Here is a 20,336-nt window from a genome sequence, read left to right as displayed (position 1 = left end):
CAATTACCTCATCCAAACACACTCTAAAAGAAATTGAGAACTCCACTACTATAATCTTATGTCTATAAAGTCAAATAAATATTAATTATATGTCGCATGTATTAGATATCCTTGTTTTTTACATACAAAATCATAGTAATGGAAAAAATGGCGAGACAAATAAATAGAGAGAATATTAACCCATTATGTAGATGTCTAGTTTTTACTTTAATTATTGCTTGAGAATATATCCTGCCACCCCCAAATTTAACTTGACACCCCCTCATTATTTTTTCATTAATACTCATATGACCTTTGATAAAATGTTAGTTAAAAAGTGCGCGCGAAAAATCTGGTAGAACAAATAAAATTCCCGGTACAAATAAAAAATCGGTAGTGTATTTGAAAAGTCTGGTATGCATTTTTACCGATTTAAAAAAAAAAGAACTTAACACTTCTAAATTTGTAACTTTTTTTTTAAATTCGATAGTTGATATACGATAGGTAAAAAAAAAATTAATACTATCTAATTTTTCGAAAAATCCGATATGTTTTGTAGTTTTCTGGTATATTTTAAAAAACCAATAAAAAATCATTTTTTTTATTCAAAAAACTATAATTTTATACCGGAATTTTAAAAAAATATGATGTGAAAAGTATTTACACCATTTTTTGTATAAAAATCCAGTATAAAAACATAGATAAAATTATGATTTCACACCTATTTTTTAAAAACAGATATAAAAAGTATGTTTTTTACATTTGTTTTTTAAAAATCCGTTAAAGACTCTAAGAACCTCCAAAAAATCAGGTAAATCTCAGAAAATTCCTAAAAATTCAGTAAACACGATTTTTTTTAAAACACAAAATTTACAAAGGATATTAAAGTAAAAAAACTACTTCAAGAGGGTGTTAGGTTAAATCTGGGGATGGCAAGGTCCTATTATTTTGGAGAATTTATCTTGCCACCATCCATTTTATACATGCCAACCCCACACCCCCCCCCCCCCCAAGTAGGATGTTTTTACCAAATTATTCCTGTAATAAAATACCGGATTTTTAAATTTTTTTTGGTACCGTACCAGAAATTTTGTTGGATTTACCAATTTACCATGTCTGATGCTATGCTACATACCAAAAATTTAAAAATTCTGGTACTGGATATTTCAAATTTACGATATGTAGCAGCAGTTAAAATTAATACTAGAAAATTGAAACATCCGATACATAAAAAAATACTAGATATTTCGAATTTCCAATGTGACTTTAGTTCCTAAAATTATCGGAAATAAAATTTCTGGTATATAAAAAATACCGGAAATTTCGTATCTGTGATGAAGTACTGTGTAAGATCAGTACATGTATCCATAGAAGAAGCTAAAGTTGTCGGTTCAGAACCGCAAAGATATAAATCTTCATCTGCTATACTAGAAATTTTAGGTTTTAAAGAAATTTTTGATACACACCAGAAATTTGGAATTTCCGGTATTGGTTTTCTATCGAAAGTTCGTGAAATTTTTGGAACGGGGTAATGAATTTTGTAAAATTACCAAAAATTTTAAAATCTTAGGTAAATCGCACCAGAAATTTTGAAATTTCGAATAAATGTATACCGGAATTTTGTAAAAAAAACAAAGAATTTCTGGTATAGGCCAAAAAGAGGTGCCGGAAATCTGTTTTGATGATTTTCGCAACAAATTTTTTTTCTTCAAAAAGGTAAATATTTTGAATAAATAATGTCAGGGACATTTTGGAAACAATGTAAAATGGGGGGTGGCATGTATAACTTGGGGGTGGCAAGATAAATTCTCGATACTTTGAGGACTTTTTGAAGCCCAATGCATCCCAATCGTCAGAGAATTCTACATGCCACCCCCCAAATTATACATGCCCCCTCCCCCATTTTTTTAATTCTATTTTTACCCCTGTTGAGATACAAAGAATTTATGGACGAAATTTCCAGTACACCCTACCAAATTTCTGGTAGAAGTAAATTTCTGGTAGTGTATTTGAAGATTCCAGTATACCAGAAATTTCAAATTTCCAAGCATTACCAAAAATTTCATTATTACTGAAATTTTCGGCATGTTCTAATATTAGGTTTTTTCAAATTTCCAATCCTCAGAGAATTCTACATGCCACCCCCCAAATTATACATGCCACCCCTCCCCCATTTTTTAATTCCATTTTTACCCCTGATGAGATACAAAGAATTTTTGGACGAAATTTCCGGTACACCCAACCAAATTTCTAATAGAAGTAAATTTCCAGTAGTGTATTTGAAGATTCCGGTATACCGGAAATTTCAAATTTTCAGGCAGTACCGAAAATTTCATCATAACTTAATTTTTCGGTATGTTCTAATATTAGGTTTTTTCAATGGTTGAGATTTCGCCGACACTTTTGGAGGGTCCTGATTGCACCGACACATATGTATGGTCTAGAATGCATCACCATTTGTATAAATATGGGTCTTAGGGTTATTGGATAACATATCTCAACAAAATACATCTTCCTCAGTATTTGATTAATGTAGAAGTGTAATTCAATGGCTGCAACCCCATTGTTGAAACTAAGATTCCATATGGGCCTGAATCTTTTGCCACATTGAAAGAAACGTTGACTAATTTGCTGCCCAATTCTGATAACAGAAGAGTGACAAAGATCGAGTTTCGCGAGGACTAAATTGATACAAATAGAAGGGTGAAATACAACCTAATAGAGTTGAAGAATGATGAAGATGTGAAGGCCATGTGGAAATCATTTCGCCATAGGATAACTAAAGGTCTGATCGAGTTAGACTCGCAAATCCGAAGATCCGTAGACGACATAATGAAGTGTATGAAACGTCCAGAGTCATCCGTTATTGCTTAGGTTTTCATATTTTGGAGTACTGTTTATGTTTGTTGTTTGTCATCTGATGTTTGTTACCTATGTTTGTTAGTTTATTTTCTTTATTTAATCGAAACATGTAATAGCAAATAAGATTATGCAATAAAAAAGACGTCTGAACAAAATATAAATATAATACAATCATAAAAAAATAAATCTACATAGGTCTTCCACGGGCAACATCGGTCAACCAAGCTAAAATAGTATGATCCTCACCATCAGGGTTCACCAAACCCATGAGGCTATCTAAGTGAATGGCGATGAATTGTAGGCGGCTGTCCTGGTCGCCCACGGGAGATGGAGGTGGTGGTGGATCAGAAGAATCCCTGGTACCTGAAGGCCCTGGAACATCAGATGGTGTGGCAGGTGGTATGACCCTAGGGTGTGACACACTATGGAACCACTCCAAGTATCATCCTCGCACTGCCCAGGCTCTTAAACCTCAACGGCTGTATAAATGGTCTCACAAGGGAAGTTAATGATGTGACTCTGAAATCATCGATCAATGCCACCAGCTGGAGCCTCTAGGACCGAACAAGGGATGCCCTGTATATAATCATACTGGCGTAAACACCTCTCAGGCAAGTGTCTAGCCACATGACTCTCCCATCTGGCATACCCTGAATATGAAGTAGACACCTCAAAAGGACGACGAGTGCAGTGAGCTGTATAAAGTGTCCAGATGACATCATCCAAGGTCAGAGCACCCAGCCTCCGCCTGTACTCCATCAACCCTCCTGGAAAGACCTGTTTGGCCTCCACCGCTTCGCACATGGGTCAGTAGCCACAACACGCTGGATCTTCCGCTCACAGATGTGAGGAAAATGCTCGTAGATCCAACACTGCATAAAAAAATCATAATATAAATACACCCAAATAATTAAACACAAAACCATATAATAAATTATAATATACTTGTACCAAGATCTGGTAACCAGCAAGCTGTTTGGTGTCAGGACTAGATGCAACATCAAGCGCCATATATAACATCGTCAATGCTGCCACTCCCCGAGCCCAACATGGGGTGTCAAGGGCGCTGAATAGAGAAATGTATCGAACATCTATATAAACTCCAGACTTATCCACAAAGAGAGTACATGCCATTAGATGTAACATGTACGCCCTAGCGGCAGCCTGGTACCTCTCTGCATCCACAAGCTCCTGATAAGTAGTCTTCAACCAAGACATTCTAAGGTGAAAGCCTCGAGTCTCACCAAACTCGCGTAGCATATCCACCTCATTAACCTCCAAAGCATCCATAACCATGCGCACAACCGTCGCCTGATCCCTATAAACTGGTGTGAAAAATGTACCATCAATCGGAATGTGAAAGAGGGCATCCACATCATCTAAAGTCACCTTCATCTCCTCAAATAGATGATGGAAGGATGATGTCTCCGGGTGCCACCTCTCAACAAAAGCTGATAACAGGGAGGCGTCCAGCATCGTCAAGGAGCATCCAGCAAAGTCCATTAGATGGAAATCCTCGATTATCCTCCTCACTTGCTCAGGCATCCGACATTAGGGAAGTTCTTCAACTTCGACCCGTGAGAAACGAACTTCAACACTATACGCTCTTGTAACAAAATAATACAATTAAGCATTTAAATAAGACCAATATTACAATTAGTATAAATTAAATCGTGTAATAAACATACAAATTAAGCATTTAAACAAGACCAATATTACTTACCTCGCCCTGCCATATCCTATAAGCGACATGGTCAGCGTATCTCGTCAACACGAACCTGTTAGAAGGTCCTCCGGGGAAACCTCCATCAGTGTGTACTGATGGTTCCGTAGATACACAAATGGTTGTGTGTGTATCCCGAACCACCCGCTTCTGAACCAGTTGATCCTTAACCACCGTCTCCTGAACCACCGACTCAACAACTACATGCTTTTGGACCACTTGAACCACCGGTTCAACAACCATCTGCTCCTCAGCCACCGGCTCCTGAATTGTCTGCACCTGAACCACCGGCTCCTCCACTACAGTGGATGCTCTACCAGTTCGGCGGCGAGGTGCGCGGAACCCCACCATCGCCTGCTGCTCAACCCTCAGTTTCTGATTAGAACCTGTCGGAGGAAGGCGTCCAACACGTAGCTCTGAGGCCTGCGCCTCATCATCAGCTCGAGCAATCGCACTTGCTCAATCGGTGGCATGTCCCGCAATATAATCGTCCTTGCTTCTGGTCCTCACTGAAAAATTTAAAAATGTAAGGAAAATAGTTTTTTTTTAAAATTAAAATACTGGAAATTTCAAAATTTTCGGTATTATAATATGCAACGGAAATTTCAAAATTTCCTGTAATATTGACAAATGATAATAGTACTGGAAATTTCAAAATTTTCGGTAGAAAATGCCGGAAATTTCATAAAATATACCGTAAATCTTACTTGTTTTCGTCAAATTTTCGATATCCCCAAAAAATTTGAAAAATAAAATTCTTCGCGTAAATTTCTAAAAATGTGATAACAAAAATTGGTTGGACAATTTGATCTTTTCATAGGTTTGGAGGGTGACATGTATAATTTAGAGCCCTCAAACCCCGTTGCACAATGAAGCCCAATCCTCAAACCCGAAAAGCAAAAAAAAAAAAAAAAATCATTTGGCGGGAACGTGTTGAATGAACTACCATCACTTCCCCTTCTTCTTTCTCTTTTCTCTTTGTTTTTCCTCTTCTTCCCCGACCCAACAAAAAAAAAATGCAGTTTGATTCAGATTCAGACTCCGACGGATCTCACGTCTCCACAACCCCTCCAAGACAACCAAATCCACCACCACCACCACCAAAACCACCACTTCCAGTTTTCACCAAAAAATCCAAATCCAAAACTAAAACCAAAACCAAACCCTCAAAACCCCCTTCAAAACCTCCCGAAACTCCCATCCAACAACTAGACAATTTCCCACTCCCTTCCACCACTTCCCTCCCTTTCCAAATCCGACTCAGAACTTCCGACGGACCTTCTACTTCATCTTCATCCATGGAAACCCTCCCTGCTGGCTTCTTCTCCAAATCAATTTCATTCTCGAGAATTCGTAAACCCTTACTCAATCTAGAAGCTTCTGAAGCCGAACCAGTTAAATCCTCCATGCAATCTGCGGAGAAACCTCCCAATTTGATTGGTGCTAAGAAACCTCCCAATTTGAGTAGTGCCAAGAAACTTCCTAATTTGATTGGTGCTAAGAGACCTCCTAATTTGATTGGTGCTAGTTTGCCAACGCCGGTGGTGAAGGTACTACGAGGTTCCGGAGAAGGAAATTTTGTGAAATTGAATTTGAGTGGTAAGAGGAAAAAGTTTTTGAACAAAGGGTGGAAGAAAAATGGAAAATTTGGGAGTGGTAAAAGGTATAGAAGGAATAGTTATAGTAATAGTAGTAGTAGAAGTAAGCGTAAGAAATTGGAAGGTGAAGGGGAGGATAATGAGGAGGATGCTTTGGGATTAGAGGATGCAAAGCAACAAGAGAAGCAAAAGGGTTGGGAAAATGAGTGCAAAGTGTTGGAGGAGGCTGTGTTAGCTGCAAGAGGTGAAGCTTCTGATGAGAATTTAGTGAGGCTGTTGAAATTGATTCATGGGTATGATTCTTTTCGAGAGGGGCAGCTTGAGGCTATCAAGAATGTTCTTGCCGGGAAGTCGACGATGCTTATTTTGCCCACGGGTGCAGGGAAGTCGTTGTGTTATCAGTTGTGTGCGTTGATTTTGCCTGGGATTACGCTTGTTGTTAGTCCGTTGCTAGCTTTGATGATTGATCAGCTTAAGCAATTGCCTCCACTCATTTCGGGTGCTCTTCTAAGCAGTGCACAAGTGTGTTTTATAGTCCTTTTTACACTCTCTTTTGCAAACACAATTTACTTTATCTGATAATAATTAGTATGTCATTGTTCTAAATTTTTATTGTGAATCACAACAATACTATGATGTCTTATCGTGAATTATGTCTAATGGTAGATCATTTAATTCATGTTTTTTATTGTATTAGACGCTTGAAGAATCATCTGAAACGCTCAGCCAGCTTCGGCAAGGCACAATAAAGGTAGGAGTTTTGACAATTGAATTCAACTTTGGCTCAAATTTTCTTTTATAGAAATATTTAGCAACCTTGCTAATTATTTGCATTAATGAGACTGTTCTTTATTTATAGGCCGTACTCACATAACACATTTGCATGGTGGGGGTTTCTTTATTGTATCAATACTGTTAGTATTACTTACCTGAAGCTAATGTTAGCAATTCTAATTCATCCAGGTGCTTTTTGTTTCACCCGAGCGGTTTTTGAATAAGGAGTTTCTGTCTGCTATCTCTGCTGGGTCAGCCGTCTCACTCGTTGTTATTGACGAAGCACATTGTATATCTGAATGGTGAGGGGATTTCAGTGCCACATTGTTTAAGTACATTCTTCCTAATCATGACTGTTAATTTGGAGATCTCACTTTGTATGCTTTTACTTCCATGTTGATATTTAGATTGAGATTTTTTGTACAGGTCTCACAATTTCCGACCTTCATTCATGAGACTTAGAGCATCACTACTTCATAGAAGTCTTAATGTAGGTTCTGTTCTCGCAATGACAGCAACTGCTACAACCACAACTTTAGATTCCATCATGTCTGCCCTAGATATTCCATTCTCGAATCTTATTCAGAATGCGCACTTAAGGGACAATTTGCGTTTATCTGTGTCTTTAATAAAAAATAGGCAAGTTAGATGCTTATATATTACTTCTTCTGACTGTATTCCCTTTAACTCCTGGTCTGATTTTGTTAAACGTATGATAGAATGAAAGACCTACTGGTTCTGATCAAGTCTCCTCCTTTCACGGAAGTTAAAAGCATCATAGTGTACTGCAAATTTCAGGTGTGAATATGGACTTAATTTTCCAATTTTTCTGGTAGGTAGTCTCGGTGTTATGTCGTTTTATATGGTCATCTAGATTACGTTGCATTAAAATCTCTTTTCTTGCCAACAGCATTTGAAATGTACAATCTCGTTTGCACAGTAAAAGTTATTAAGTTCTTTATGTTTCAGGTTTAGTATGTGTTTAATTAAGTTTGCAAGTAATGTTATTTTGCAGTAGATATATCATATTTCTAAATATGCAGTAATTGATTATGTTTTTTCTTTTCTTAATTCAGTCTGAAACTGATCAAATTAGCAGATACTTGAATGATAACAATATCTCGGCAAAGGTTAGCTCCACATTTCTCTTTTTGACATTGCATAACATTCTGTGTAACCCATGTCACACTGTATGTGAAATCTGACAATGGATTTGAATCATCATTTAGAGTTATCATAGTGGTATTTTTGCAAAGGAACGTGGCTACGTACAGGAGTTGTTTGGTTCAAACAAGATCAGAGTGGTTAGATTTATTTTATTGTTCTATCATTCAGTTTATTAATTTTATGAAGCAATGCTTCTAATACAACATTGCTAGTCCAACTCATACCTTGCAATTTTTTTATGAAGGTTGTTGCAACTGTGGCATTTGGTATGGGACTAGATAAAAGAGATGTTGGAGCAGTAAGTCTTATATTATGTTTTATTTTCTGCATTAGTTTGCATGAACCAGTTTCTGACAAAAGAAGTTCTCTAGGATGGTATACTCATGGTGATTCACTGATTTTCATTGTGCTCTTGTTGCCTGATGACCCGCTTTCCCTGGGTCTATGTCTTAGACCTCTGTTATCTAGCTGTATCAGAAACAATCGATTTTTTCTCTCAAAAATTATTTATTGTTAGGAATTTAAAATTGCAATATGGTGGTAAATGGTACTGGAGAACCGAGCTCTTTACTTCGTCTCTGTTAATGCAAATGTTCTTATAGTTGCATCTTACATAAGGCTGTTTTTCTTAGAACCACTCTGCAATCTTCAGACACCTTTATCTTGTTTTTGACACTATTATTTGCTTTATAATATAAATGAACTTGTATGTTACAGTAAATCTTATTGGAACTCCATTGTCAACTGTGTTTAGGTAATTCATTACAGTTTACCTGGAAGTCTGGAAGAGTATGTACAGGTATATGATTTTTTCTAAATTCTAATAGTAGCACATTGAGAAGTTTTATCAACCATTTTGCTTAATAAATGGAATGGCCATTGTAGGAGATAGGACGTGCTGGGAGGGATGGGAGGTTGTCCTATTGTCACCTATTTTATGATGATGAAATGTACTTCAAACTCCGTAGTCTAATGTACAGGTAAGACACTAAAACACTTCTTTTTCTATTTTTCACGCTTTCAAATCGCTCTTCGTTTGATGTAGTCTTTTATCCTTAGTGAAGGAGTAGATGAATATTCAGTCAATAAATTTCTGTCTGAAGTGTTTCCTGCTGACAAAAGCTCCTGTGGGAAAGTCTGTTCGTTAATCAAAGAATCTGCTTCACGCAGATTTGATATGAAGGAAGAGGTCCTCTACTCAATACTGATATACTATATACATTTATTTATATAAACTTTGATAACCCAGATGACTGATTTTCATTTACAAAAATAGACTTTTGTAACATCCAGTTGGAAGTTGGCCATACTGATATATTAATATTGATGGTCAAGAGGGATAACTGCAAATTTATGATAGCAATCTCAGGAGCACCAAAGATTTTGCATTTGGTTCCATAAGAGAACAATCATTAGCATTGTTATCTGTGGAGCATGCGTGCTTTGACTTAATACCACTTTTAGAAATGTCATGTTTTTACTTTGCAACCGATCCTTGTTTTTACTTTTTGGGCAAAAATGTGGTTTTTGGTTAATCTATCTATTTGTTAAGTGTTTAAAACCCAAGAAGCCAAGATTAATTTGAGACCAAATAAAACTAAGGTGCAGTTTCTAAGAAGTGATTGGGATTTTATTTTTTATGGACAACCATCTGTTTATAGGCATCAATCATTCATCCATTAACTATGATAATAGATATACACATGCTAGTAACGTAACTATCTCTTATAAGAGAACTCTAGATAATTATGTGTTACTTTTTTCAGACTAGTTCTACAAGTTAAAACATTTCTCCAATATTTCTTTTGCTAGGTGATTCTCACAGTTTTGACACGCTTAGAGCTGGGTGATGTGCAGTACTTACACTTACTTCCACAGACAAATGTTACTTGTGTTCTGAATTTTTATAAGGTGCGTGCAAACAGAACCTTCAATTGCATGTAGAATATGTCATAGGAGATAAATTCGATAACCTGTTTATCTTAACTATATTTTAAAACTATAGTATAAACTACGTATTGAAGAGATTCGAATGAGACATTTCAATATTGTGTCTGTTAATTTTTAACTGAAAGTTAGAAAGATAAATGCTGTTTGAGCAATTATGTAGTTGCTTATATTTTAATTTTTGATACTAATGCAGACTCCGGCTGTGTCCCTTGCCCAAAAGGTTTCTGCTATTGCGGTGATTCTGAAAAGGTAATAGTAAACATATTATATTTCTTGGCCTTTCGTTCAAACATTTTTCACCTGAAATGGATGGTTATTATGTTATTAGTTATTTTAATTTTTTCCATCTCAAGATGGAATCTGATCCAAATATTCATTTTCTACAAAGGGGAGGCATACTGGCTGTTGACACTTGATTTTTTCATGACTTTCTTATTATCATCACTAGAATGGCAGTCCAATTTTACTTATGCTTATACATCTATTGTTTAACTGAACCATCGTTTTGTGTTTTCAGATCTGAAAATAAGCACGGACAATATACTTTTGATATTCCAACTGTGGCAAATGACATGGGGGTCACACCAGTTGAACTAACAAATCAGTTGTATGACCTAAAGGTTTGGATTAGTGGATAACTGCATTTTCTTTCTTGAGCTTGTATGTGGACATAGCAAAATATGTTTAGAAAGTGCATGAGATGTCTTTTTTCTTCTGAGTAACTAAATTTGCAACTAAATTTAAATTAATTCATTACTCTGCAATAACGAAGTACGAGAGAAGTCCTATCCAGCTTATTTAAGTGCATGGTTGACTTACATAATACATACCAGAAGATAGTGTAACACATTAGTTCAAAATTTTAGACTTTAAACAACTAATATCACTTTGCCACAATGGATGAAGTTACTGGTTCATGGTTGCTATCTAATTTAGATTCAAAGGACAAGTGCTTCCCTTTGTTACCCCTGCATCAAATCTCTGATTAGCCTACAATACTCCTGTTAAAAATACTGATCTATATGTTTGAAATAATATTTAGTGATAATATTGTAGGTTTACCTTATAAATTTAGCCATAAATACTTGCAACATGATTTATGTCTATAATACTGTAATTATCTTATAAAGTTTTTCTGCATTTCCCTGTCTTGAATATCTTTGGTATCATATGTAATGGTTTCATATTATCAATACGCTAAAGCTGTATATTTTGTTTTGAACTGGGTATGCAGTGTTTGTTTATCTGTGGATTGAGTTAAAGCCTTGTGGTGCGTGGGGGGTTTTTAAAAATTTAAATTTTGCGCGTAATTTATTTTCAAAATATATATTTCTATTTTGATTTTCTAGTTTGAGACCCCTGGCCAATTGGGACCAGCGCTGCCAGTATAATTATGCTCTGATCTGTGCAATCTAATATTGTTATTTGTGAAAAATTCTCAGTTGAAGGGAGAAATAACTTATGAAATGAAAGACATGGCCTACTGTTATAGGATTCTTGAAGTCCCAACAGACTTTTTGTCTCTATCGGCAGATATTACCCAATGGTTATCTGAAGTTGAAAGTTGTAAGGTAAGTAGTTATGAAGAACTTGTTACAAATTTATTAATTATGGTATTTATAATTTATTTAGGATGATGTATCCTATGCACAGTTTCCTTTAATGGAACCCAAAGATTGAAATGTAGTTATTATGATGTTGTCTCATATTTCTCTCAATCATCATAACTCATAAAGTCCAGACTCCCGAATCAGGAACTATTACCGGGTGGATATTTAGATTATGTGTTGCATATATTTGTGTTTGTAAAGTCAAAGTTATTATTGATTGGTTATTTTTCTCAAGGCTTTCTGCTTGTATAGGTGCGGAAAATGGATGCAATGTTTAATGCTGCATATTTTGCAGTCAATCTATGTGATAAGATGAACGGTTGCAGTAGTGCCGATCACACTTCATGCTTGCAAAGGATAATATTGAACTACTTTGCTGGAGTTGATAATATTGATTTCTGCAAGAAAATCGATCAAAGCAGGTTCTTACTAATTTCCGTCTCTTAAGTTTTGTAGAAATGAATACATTTAATCATTGACTTCTAAAATGACTTTAAGCTGTATGATCTTAAATTCTTCTGGAAAATCGGAAAATATAACTGTCTTGCTAGTTTATGTCCCCAAAAAATTATTGCAAGTTCCAACCTACTTATTTGATGATAAGGATATATTTATGCTATTTGCTGCCATGATCTTGTACTGAAATAGCTGTTATTTACAAATGCAGTCCTTTCCTGCGGGCAGATATTAAGGTGAGTTGTCACCGGCTTTACGAGAATCTTAAATAAACTCAATACAAATCATGTTTGGAAGAAGAAACTTTGAAAATAACCTGTTCCTTTGTGGATTACCAGGTCTTTCTACAGAGCAATTCACATGCTCGCTTTACACCAAGAGCTGTTGCGAGGGTAATGCACGGAATTGCAAGCCCAGCCTACCCTAATACAATATGGGGTAAAACCCATTTCTGGTACGTTGAATATTTTTTATTCCCTGTCCTTAAATACTTGGTGGTATAAAATGAATTGGGTGGCTTTTAAGTATTATCAATGTAAACCTTACACCTATAATATCAATAAGTAAACCTTTGCTAAGTTTTCTAATTAACAAGTTTTAGCTTTAATTTGTGAAACAAATGGAGGAAACTCTAGTGAGCAATTTCCATTCCTTTGATTTTTCCACTCCTATTTTTGCTAAGGTTCAATGTTATTGGCCGTTGGTTGTCTGCATATTTTATATCATTCATAAGTTGCTAAAACTGAACTTTTAATTGTGGATTGCAGGGGAAGGTATACCAAGATAGACTTTAAAGTGGTGATGGAAGCAGCAAAGGAAGAACTTAAAAAATTGGTCGGGAAGGATACTCTCTAGAGATTTATGATTGATTTTAGAATTTTACCATCTACCAAATTTGCACACCCTTACTGGTAAAAACGTCTGTGCGCTTGTTCTGTGCCATTCTATCATTGTGAAGTTATGGTGCCAGCACTTGTCTGTTACTCTTGGTAGAGACAAGCAAAAGGAAAATCAAGCTCTGCCTCATTATCCATGCCATCTAGATGGAAGGAATCAAGGATTTACAATCTTGACTGGCCTTTTTGTTGTTATCTCCTTGTCTTAGAAAGTAATCCCTCGAGGAAAAGGTTGATGTACTCAACTTTTAAGTTTTCTCTCTCTTTTCTTTTTCAACCATATACAATACAATAATGAATGGTGATATTTATTAACAGGCTCAAATGTATATAGTGCGTGAATATTTTTTCCATGTGTAAACAGTTAGGCTAAGGTGTGAGTAAAACATAAACGTTACTTGTGTTGAAAGTGTTTAGTTGCAAAGTTGCAAAAATTAATACTTAATAATTATATAGATAATCTTAAATGAAGTCAAATACACTTTTTTTTTTTATCGAAAGGAGGGCCGAAGCCCATAAAAAGAGAGATTACATCGGGATTAACTGGGGGAAGAGATTCTCAATTAATCACCTTCAAAGAAGAGATGACTGATAAAAGATGGACACTCATTAAAGAAATAAGCTATTTCATGAAGATTAATGTCATTCTTTGCTAAAGCATTGCACAATAGTTTGCTTTTCTATGCACATGCTTTAGCAAAATTTCCTTGTCATAGAAAATACTTTGATTTTGGTGATGAGGCTCTTCCTTGTACCATTACAAAGACTTGATTTTGGTGATCAGGCTCTTCCATATACCACTACAAACTTCCTTGGAATAAAAAGCCTGCACTACTAATTGGGAATCAATGTTGATTTTGATAGACTTGAACCCAAACTAGTAGCGGGCTTAACCCCTTCATAGACTCCTCAAAGTTTGACAACATACAATTATAAATACTGATTCTCTTGAAGAAACCACTAAGCCACTCTCATTCATTTCCTCTAATTAAACCCCCACTACTTGCTTTGCCATTAACGTTCTTTGCCCCATCAATATCCACTTTAACCCATCAGTATCCATAGAAACCACCATACCCTAAAAATGTGTTCTAAAACCCGAATATAAGTTTCTGCCCAAAAAACTCGCCTAGCAAAGTGTCTTATTCACAAAATGCAACGCAGGAACAAGCGCCTGCCCCGAGCTAGCCTGGAGAGCTTTGGACGCTCAAAATGCTCCGGGCTCGCCCCGACCTCGCCGGGCGAAATTGACAGCAAATAGAAAAATGATTTCTTGCTTTCACCGTAACTTGAGAATCGTAATTTTGATTTACGCCCGGTCAGAAGCGTTGGAAAGCTTATTCAATGCTCTATATTACAATGACTAAATAACATTGCTTGAATACCTATAAAAATGAGATAAAAAACAATCAATCAAATGATATTTACACAAAAACACGATTATACATAAAATAAACGTATTTACAAACAAGTTGAGGTTTATTGCAAGAAAAACTAAAGAATCGAGCCAATAAGTGCCAATTATTCACACTCAAAAACACCACAATTTGACACTTCTCAAAGGACCATCATAACTCCCAAATATCTCTTCATTTCAACGATCTCCAGTTTATTTTTCCGTCGGCTTGCCTCAAACTCTCAATACAGCGGTGCCATAACTCCCACCTCACTTCATGAAGGTTAGGATAAACTACATTACCACTAGCCTCACAATCGCTAAAGAACACTATCCTCTAAGTAGGAAAATAAAAATATTTATAAAAGAAGATAATGGACTGCCTGTTGAAAGGTGTCAGGAAATGATGGGAAAAACTGAATTTGCAGGATGACATTAAATGGTCAGGTGAAACATTTTCTATTTGAGTTGGTCGACAAGAGAACATAAAAAATGCTATGCAAAGGTACTTGTATTTATAGAGAACGAATAACCCTATAGCCTAGTAGCTATCATTAACATGTAAAAACAACAAATGCTTTAGTCATATGCATGCAAACCAGTGGATCAGATGAAACGGTCTTTTCCCAGTCAGCTTTAATAAGAAGTTTAAAACATTTTATAAGATCCTTTAAATAATTAAATCAAACCATCTTCATTAAATCAAACAACTTAGAATAACTACAACCTTGATCATGTAGGATCACAACCTTGCTAACTCACCTCCCATAACCACTTCACCTATACAACCCTCGTACTTGAAGAACTGTAGACTATTATGTCCCTCCCGTAACCACTTTGTTCTCACATACCTCGTGCTTGAAGAACAATGAACTATTATGTCCCTCTTTTAACCACTTTGCCTTTACAAGTTTCATGATAATGGGATTGCGGACTGTTATAATCCAATCAAATTAAGTAGATTAAGTATCAATGGTTTCAGCCATTAGCCCTCTATCTCGTAATCAGAATAGAGAGGAATGAAAAAGAGTTTGGGTGAGGTCACATATGTGTCAAATTTGGGAGCACATGTGTCAAACTTGACAGAGGATGACACAAAACACATTCGAACAACTAGCAGAACTATCCTTGTCATAGCCTAATAGTCATGAATCTCACTGATGGACTAACCGCACCTCCTACATTGAAAGGATAAGTCATTCACCATACTCTCTAACGAGTCACAATCATGTTGCACATGACCGAGGTTATAGGCAAAAAGACTCACACCCTCGACGAAAGAGCTAAAGCTATAAATATTTAAATAAAGAGTTAGGTCAAAGAATCACTTATTTAAATATCATAAACCAAAATACCTTTTACTCTACTTATCACATGCAAAAGTCACTTTTATTGTACAAACCGCAAGTACACCCTGAAAACAATGTGTCTTCAAACAGCTCAGGTCTACCTATATTCATGGTTATTCTCTAATACTTGTGTTTTATGTTCAAGATATGTAATTGATGATTACTGGTGATACTTGATGTGATACAATAGATGTGATACAATAGATGTTTGTGGTGATCCTAATTTATAGGGCTGATGCACAATATTTTCCAACACATTGGAACACTTCAAAAATTCTTGTCTAAAGTCTGTGAGTAGCCCACATTATCATTCTCAATAATACAAACCAAACTTAATGAACACACCAACATGTTACTAACAACATTAGATACAAACTGAAGCCAAACCTATTAACAATATTTACAAAGATAAATAACAAATTTAACATTGAAAACTACAAAAATTAAACTAACAAGAAAATAGTAAGATAAGATTCTGAAAAGCCATTTACCTAATTTTATCTGGTGAGTGTTTTTTTGGATGGTAGTTGGGAGGAGATAACCAAATCAAACAAACTAAACAACCAAACAAAAACAACTTGTTTTTTCTTTTTCCTTCTTGCACCAAAACATTTATTTGTCTGTTTGTCAATTGTATCATTTTCACTTGGCACAGTATGGCAGATACCAACCAGAGTATGGCCCCATACCATTCTTTCTCCCAAACTCACATTGTACAATGTCATTTAATTCTCATCACTCTCCCATTTTATTACTACCTGAAAACACCGAATGCGTGAATGCGTACATCAGTGACAGCAGAGAATCTACATTCTTCCGTTACTAAGTAAAAAGTTTTACACTGTCAATAAATTATAACTATATAAACGTATACTTTTAATAATACTTTTTGAAAGTGTTATCATTTAAAATGTACTGTTAAATTTGATTATTTTTTTAAGATACATATAGTTGAGAACTGATGTTAGAGTTAATAAAAATAGCATATTTTTCATGTACTAGAAAAAATCATCAATGTCTATTGGTATCATATTTGGAGAATTTGGGCCCCAAACAAAACAATAAAATTTATGAAACTGTCACAAGTTTGGAATGAAGCATCTTATTGCCATGTGAAAAGGTCAGAAAACCTCTATTATCATACCCTCATTTCAGAAGTATCACAGATCCTCTATGCTCTTGTTAATCTTCCACCGTCCACGTGTCCACTCATCACACCTCATGCATGATATTCTTTTATCTACACTAGATCTATTATAACCGTTAAAAGTACAACCATCAATTTTAACTCTCTTTGAAAACAGTAGAAAATAGCATAGTACTGGTGTTCTTGTCTCTCAGTCTGACACATATATCAATAAACCAATTCAATTTTACCATGATGATTCCTTTGTTTTCTAGATATATGCACATGCTGGCACCTGCATTATACTCAGTAATATTATTAATAATCTTCAATTTCCAAGGTAAATTGTTATTTTATGTTTCTGTACAGATTAGTCACAGTTTAACAGATAAAATAAATAGAGATTTTATTTAACTACAATTTAACTTTGATAATTTTTATGAAGTCATATTTTATGAATTTTTAATCTTGATAAATTTTAGACCGTGTGCAGTAGTCTGTTTTACACAAACTCAAATATGGCTCTCGCTAAATGGCCCCCCTCCCTTTTTCTGAACTATGAGTAGGATATTTTGTTAATTAGTGTCACTATATTATAATCTTCAATGGATCTCAAATTCACTCCTCTCTCTGCAACTCTCACATTTTCATGGTTTTCAACTACTAATAAGGTACATCATTCTCTTAATGTCTTTAACTCTATGTTGCTTCTTACTTGATTGTTCCTTCCTTCTTTGATATATGAATCTATTTTGTTACTTCTGTTTTGCTTCTTCATAATCTAGATAAGGCTTTTCCCCCAAATTTATTGACATAGTCTCATAGATTTCATTAGAGCATAGTGATTCTCTCAATAGATTGAAATTTGGACTGAGAGTTTTTATTGTTGTTTCTCTCTTTGTTTAAGCTTTGAACAAAACTTTTGAGAATGAGATTTGTGGAAGACAAGGGGTGCTATAGTAGTAACCATGGATCAGTAGCACAAGATACTCACAAAGGAAAAGATGTTACTACTACTAGTATTACTAGTACTACTACTACTGCTGCTGCTAGTGCTCGTGTTTCGAATCATCATCGAATGAATATGGGAAAACCGACTCCGTCTAAATGGGACGACGCGCAAAAATGGCTAGTTGGTTTATCGAAAGGCGGAGAGAAAAGCCAATCGAAAAGCAAGCCCAGAAACTCGAATGCAGATGATTTGAGACTGATAGCTCCCGTGCCGCAAAAAGAGGATGACGATGATGGATGCCGCGAATTCATGACAACGACTAGTACCGAATATGTAGAAGAAGAAACCAAGAAAGTAGAATGCGAGGAATCGATTTGGAGAATGAATAACAAGGACACAATCCATGTTCAATCAATATGTTTTAGAGACATGGGGACTGAGATGACACCTATTGCTAGTCAAGAGCCTTCAAGAACTACAACACCTATTAGAGCAACAACTCCTACAACTAGAAGTCCAATTCACTCAGGTACTTCAACTCCAATGAGGAATCAAAATGGATTGTTGCAAATGGAAGCTGCATCAACAGGTAATGGTGGCACAGCAACTAGACAATGTGGTGAAGGATCAAGTCCTTGTAATATGGTTGAAAAGAATATGAAGATTGATGATCAAGCTAGAAAAATGGGTCCTTTAGAATGTAGAGCAATGGCTTGGGATGAAGCCGAACGCGCCAAGTATACGGCTAGGTAATCATCTTACACTTAGTCTATTTATATTGACTTATCTGAACGTATCTACCGACATAAACACCATTGTGAAAACTCTTTTAAAGGTTTAAGCGCGAAGAGATGAAGATTCAAGCTTGGGAGAATCATCAGATAAGAAAAGCTGAAATGGAAATGAAGAAAATGGAGGTATCTATCATTGTGATTCTTATAGTAACATAGCATATACATAACATGAGCATTATTAAGAAATTCACATTCTCCAAATCTTGTTTATGATGTAGTGCAAATGTTTTCCTTCAATTATTGCCACAATGATATTAACCTTTTCTCTAAGGCATTGGATTATGGCTCATATTTTCAAGTTCTGCTTTCTTGTATACAAAGAGAATTCATAAGTATAAAGTTGAAAGTTCTGTGAAATACACTGACAAAGAGAATTATTCCTGAAAAAGATATAAAAAAAAAGCAGCATGGCATGGACCTTTCCCAATGCACTGCATAGAAAACAGTAGTACTACTATTTAGGATTTGTGGGATTATTTTGTTGATATGATTATTATTACTACTAGGTGAGAGCTGAAAGAATGAAAGCTATTGCACAAGAAAAGTTAACAAATAAAATGGCTGCAACAAGGAGAATAGCTGAAGAGAAGAGAGCTAATGCACAAGTGAAACTGAATGACAATGCTTTGAAGACTACTGAGAAAGTAGAGTATATAAGAAGGACAGGACATGTGCCTTCTTCATTCTCTTTCACTTTTAAGTTGCCTTCCATTTGCTGGTAGCAATTACTAGAAATTCATGTGTAGTTTTCTTTTTTGGCCAATAGACAAAGTAATAATAACTACTAAAAACTCACACACACGACTGTGAGTATGAGGGTTCAAACCCTGGTGATGATGTCCAACTTAGCAATATTGGCTTTTGGCAGTTGAGTTAGGATTTGCAGACTCATATGTGTAATTTATATGTTGTATGAAATATTAAACCATTTGAATGTAGTCCAATATATTTATGATACTACTTTATAATTTTGTAGATTAGATGTTGCTTGTATTTGTTCTCTTGGTATGTCCTAGCAAAAGCATTAGTAGTTTTGATTAATAGATTCAATATTTAATAGACACGATTAGCATTTGTAGTTAGTAAAATTGGTCACTACATGAGCATTGGAAAAAGGCATGGGAGAGGATTAACATTTTCTATTTCAATTTCTTAACATTTATGCTAGTTTTACTAGTTAGAGAAAAGAGAGTTTTAAAATGAACAGTTGAAATGAGTTAAAAAACTTGATTACAAAATTAAAGAAATTATTTTAAAGTTGTCGTTGGTTAAGATGACTATCGATTCCACATCGAGGTACACTTTGTTGCACACTCCTATTAGGTACTCCTTGGTCATTTCCACTTAATGGTGGCTAGGAAGTAGGCTTCACTTGATGCATTTAGTCACGTCCGGCGCTCTATACAAGAACAACAGACTTTACAGCACAGGTCCCAAATTTTAGAGGTCATCTAAATTTAAAAAGTTTAATTATTTTTTACATTAATATATAAAAAATTCAATAAATAAAAAATATTATAATAAAAATTTAATATAATTAAAAAAATAAGATTCATCAAAGTTAAAATAATTATAAAAAAATCTTTTTTATTAACATATAATTATATTTTTTGTGTCATTTTTAATTATTATAAGTGTATTCTTTTAAAAAAGACTAGACCAATTTTTTAAATTAGATTGAGACCTCATGTTTGATTGGGCCAA

General features: G+C 35.2%; 3 protein-coding genes across 3 annotated transcripts; 2 read left to right on the top strand and 1 right to left on the bottom strand.

The window, feature by feature from the left end:
- Nucleotides 1-3,366: 3,366 nt before the first annotated feature.
- Nucleotides 3,367-4,344, bottom strand: LOC131605850 (protein MAIN-LIKE 2-like). Its single transcript, XM_058878155.1, has 3 exons — nt 3,793-4,344; nt 3,644-3,713; nt 3,367-3,536 (listed from the first exon to the last, which is right to left on the bottom strand). Exons 1-3 carry the CDS (start codon nt 4,342-4,344, stop codon nt 3,367-3,369), a joined length of 792 nt encoding a protein of 263 aa, XP_058734138.1.
- Nucleotides 4,345-5,473: 1,129 nt separating this feature from the next.
- On the top strand, nt 5,474-13,326 carry LOC131603511 (ATP-dependent DNA helicase Q-like 5). Its single transcript, XM_058875847.1, has 19 exons — nt 5,474-6,684; nt 6,860-6,913; nt 7,126-7,238; nt 7,363-7,575; nt 7,656-7,734; nt 8,013-8,066; nt 8,166-8,240; nt 8,348-8,401; nt 8,858-8,902; nt 8,989-9,083; nt 9,163-9,292; nt 9,916-10,014; nt 10,247-10,302; nt 10,571-10,673; nt 11,496-11,624; nt 11,916-12,085; nt 12,331-12,355; nt 12,458-12,573; nt 12,887-13,326. Exons 1-19 carry the CDS (start codon nt 5,581-5,583, stop codon nt 12,972-12,974), a joined length of 2,802 nt encoding a protein of 933 aa, XP_058731830.1. The 5' UTR covers nt 5,474-5,580; the 3' UTR covers nt 12,975-13,326.
- Nucleotides 13,327-17,299: 3,973 nt separating this feature from the next.
- Nucleotides 17,300-19,592, top strand: LOC131607960 (uncharacterized protein At3g61260). The gene is made up of 4 exons (XM_058879904.1): nt 17,300-17,557; nt 17,794-18,587; nt 18,674-18,755; nt 19,139-19,592. Exons 2-4 carry the CDS (start codon nt 17,815-17,817, stop codon nt 19,352-19,354), a joined length of 1,071 nt encoding a protein of 356 aa, XP_058735887.1. The 5' UTR covers nt 17,300-17,557; nt 17,794-17,814; the 3' UTR covers nt 19,355-19,592.
- The last annotated feature ends 744 nt before the right edge of the window (nt 19,593-20,336 follow it).

The sequence above is a fragment of the Vicia villosa genome, linkage group LG5, assembly GCF_029867415.1.
Source record: "Vicia villosa cultivar HV-30 ecotype Madison, WI linkage group LG5, Vvil1.0, whole genome shotgun sequence".
NCBI lineage: Eukaryota > Viridiplantae > Streptophyta > Magnoliopsida > Fabales > Fabaceae > Vicia > Vicia villosa.
Note: the sequence above shows the minus strand (reverse complement) of the source record. Positions and strands in the feature narration are given on the sequence as shown.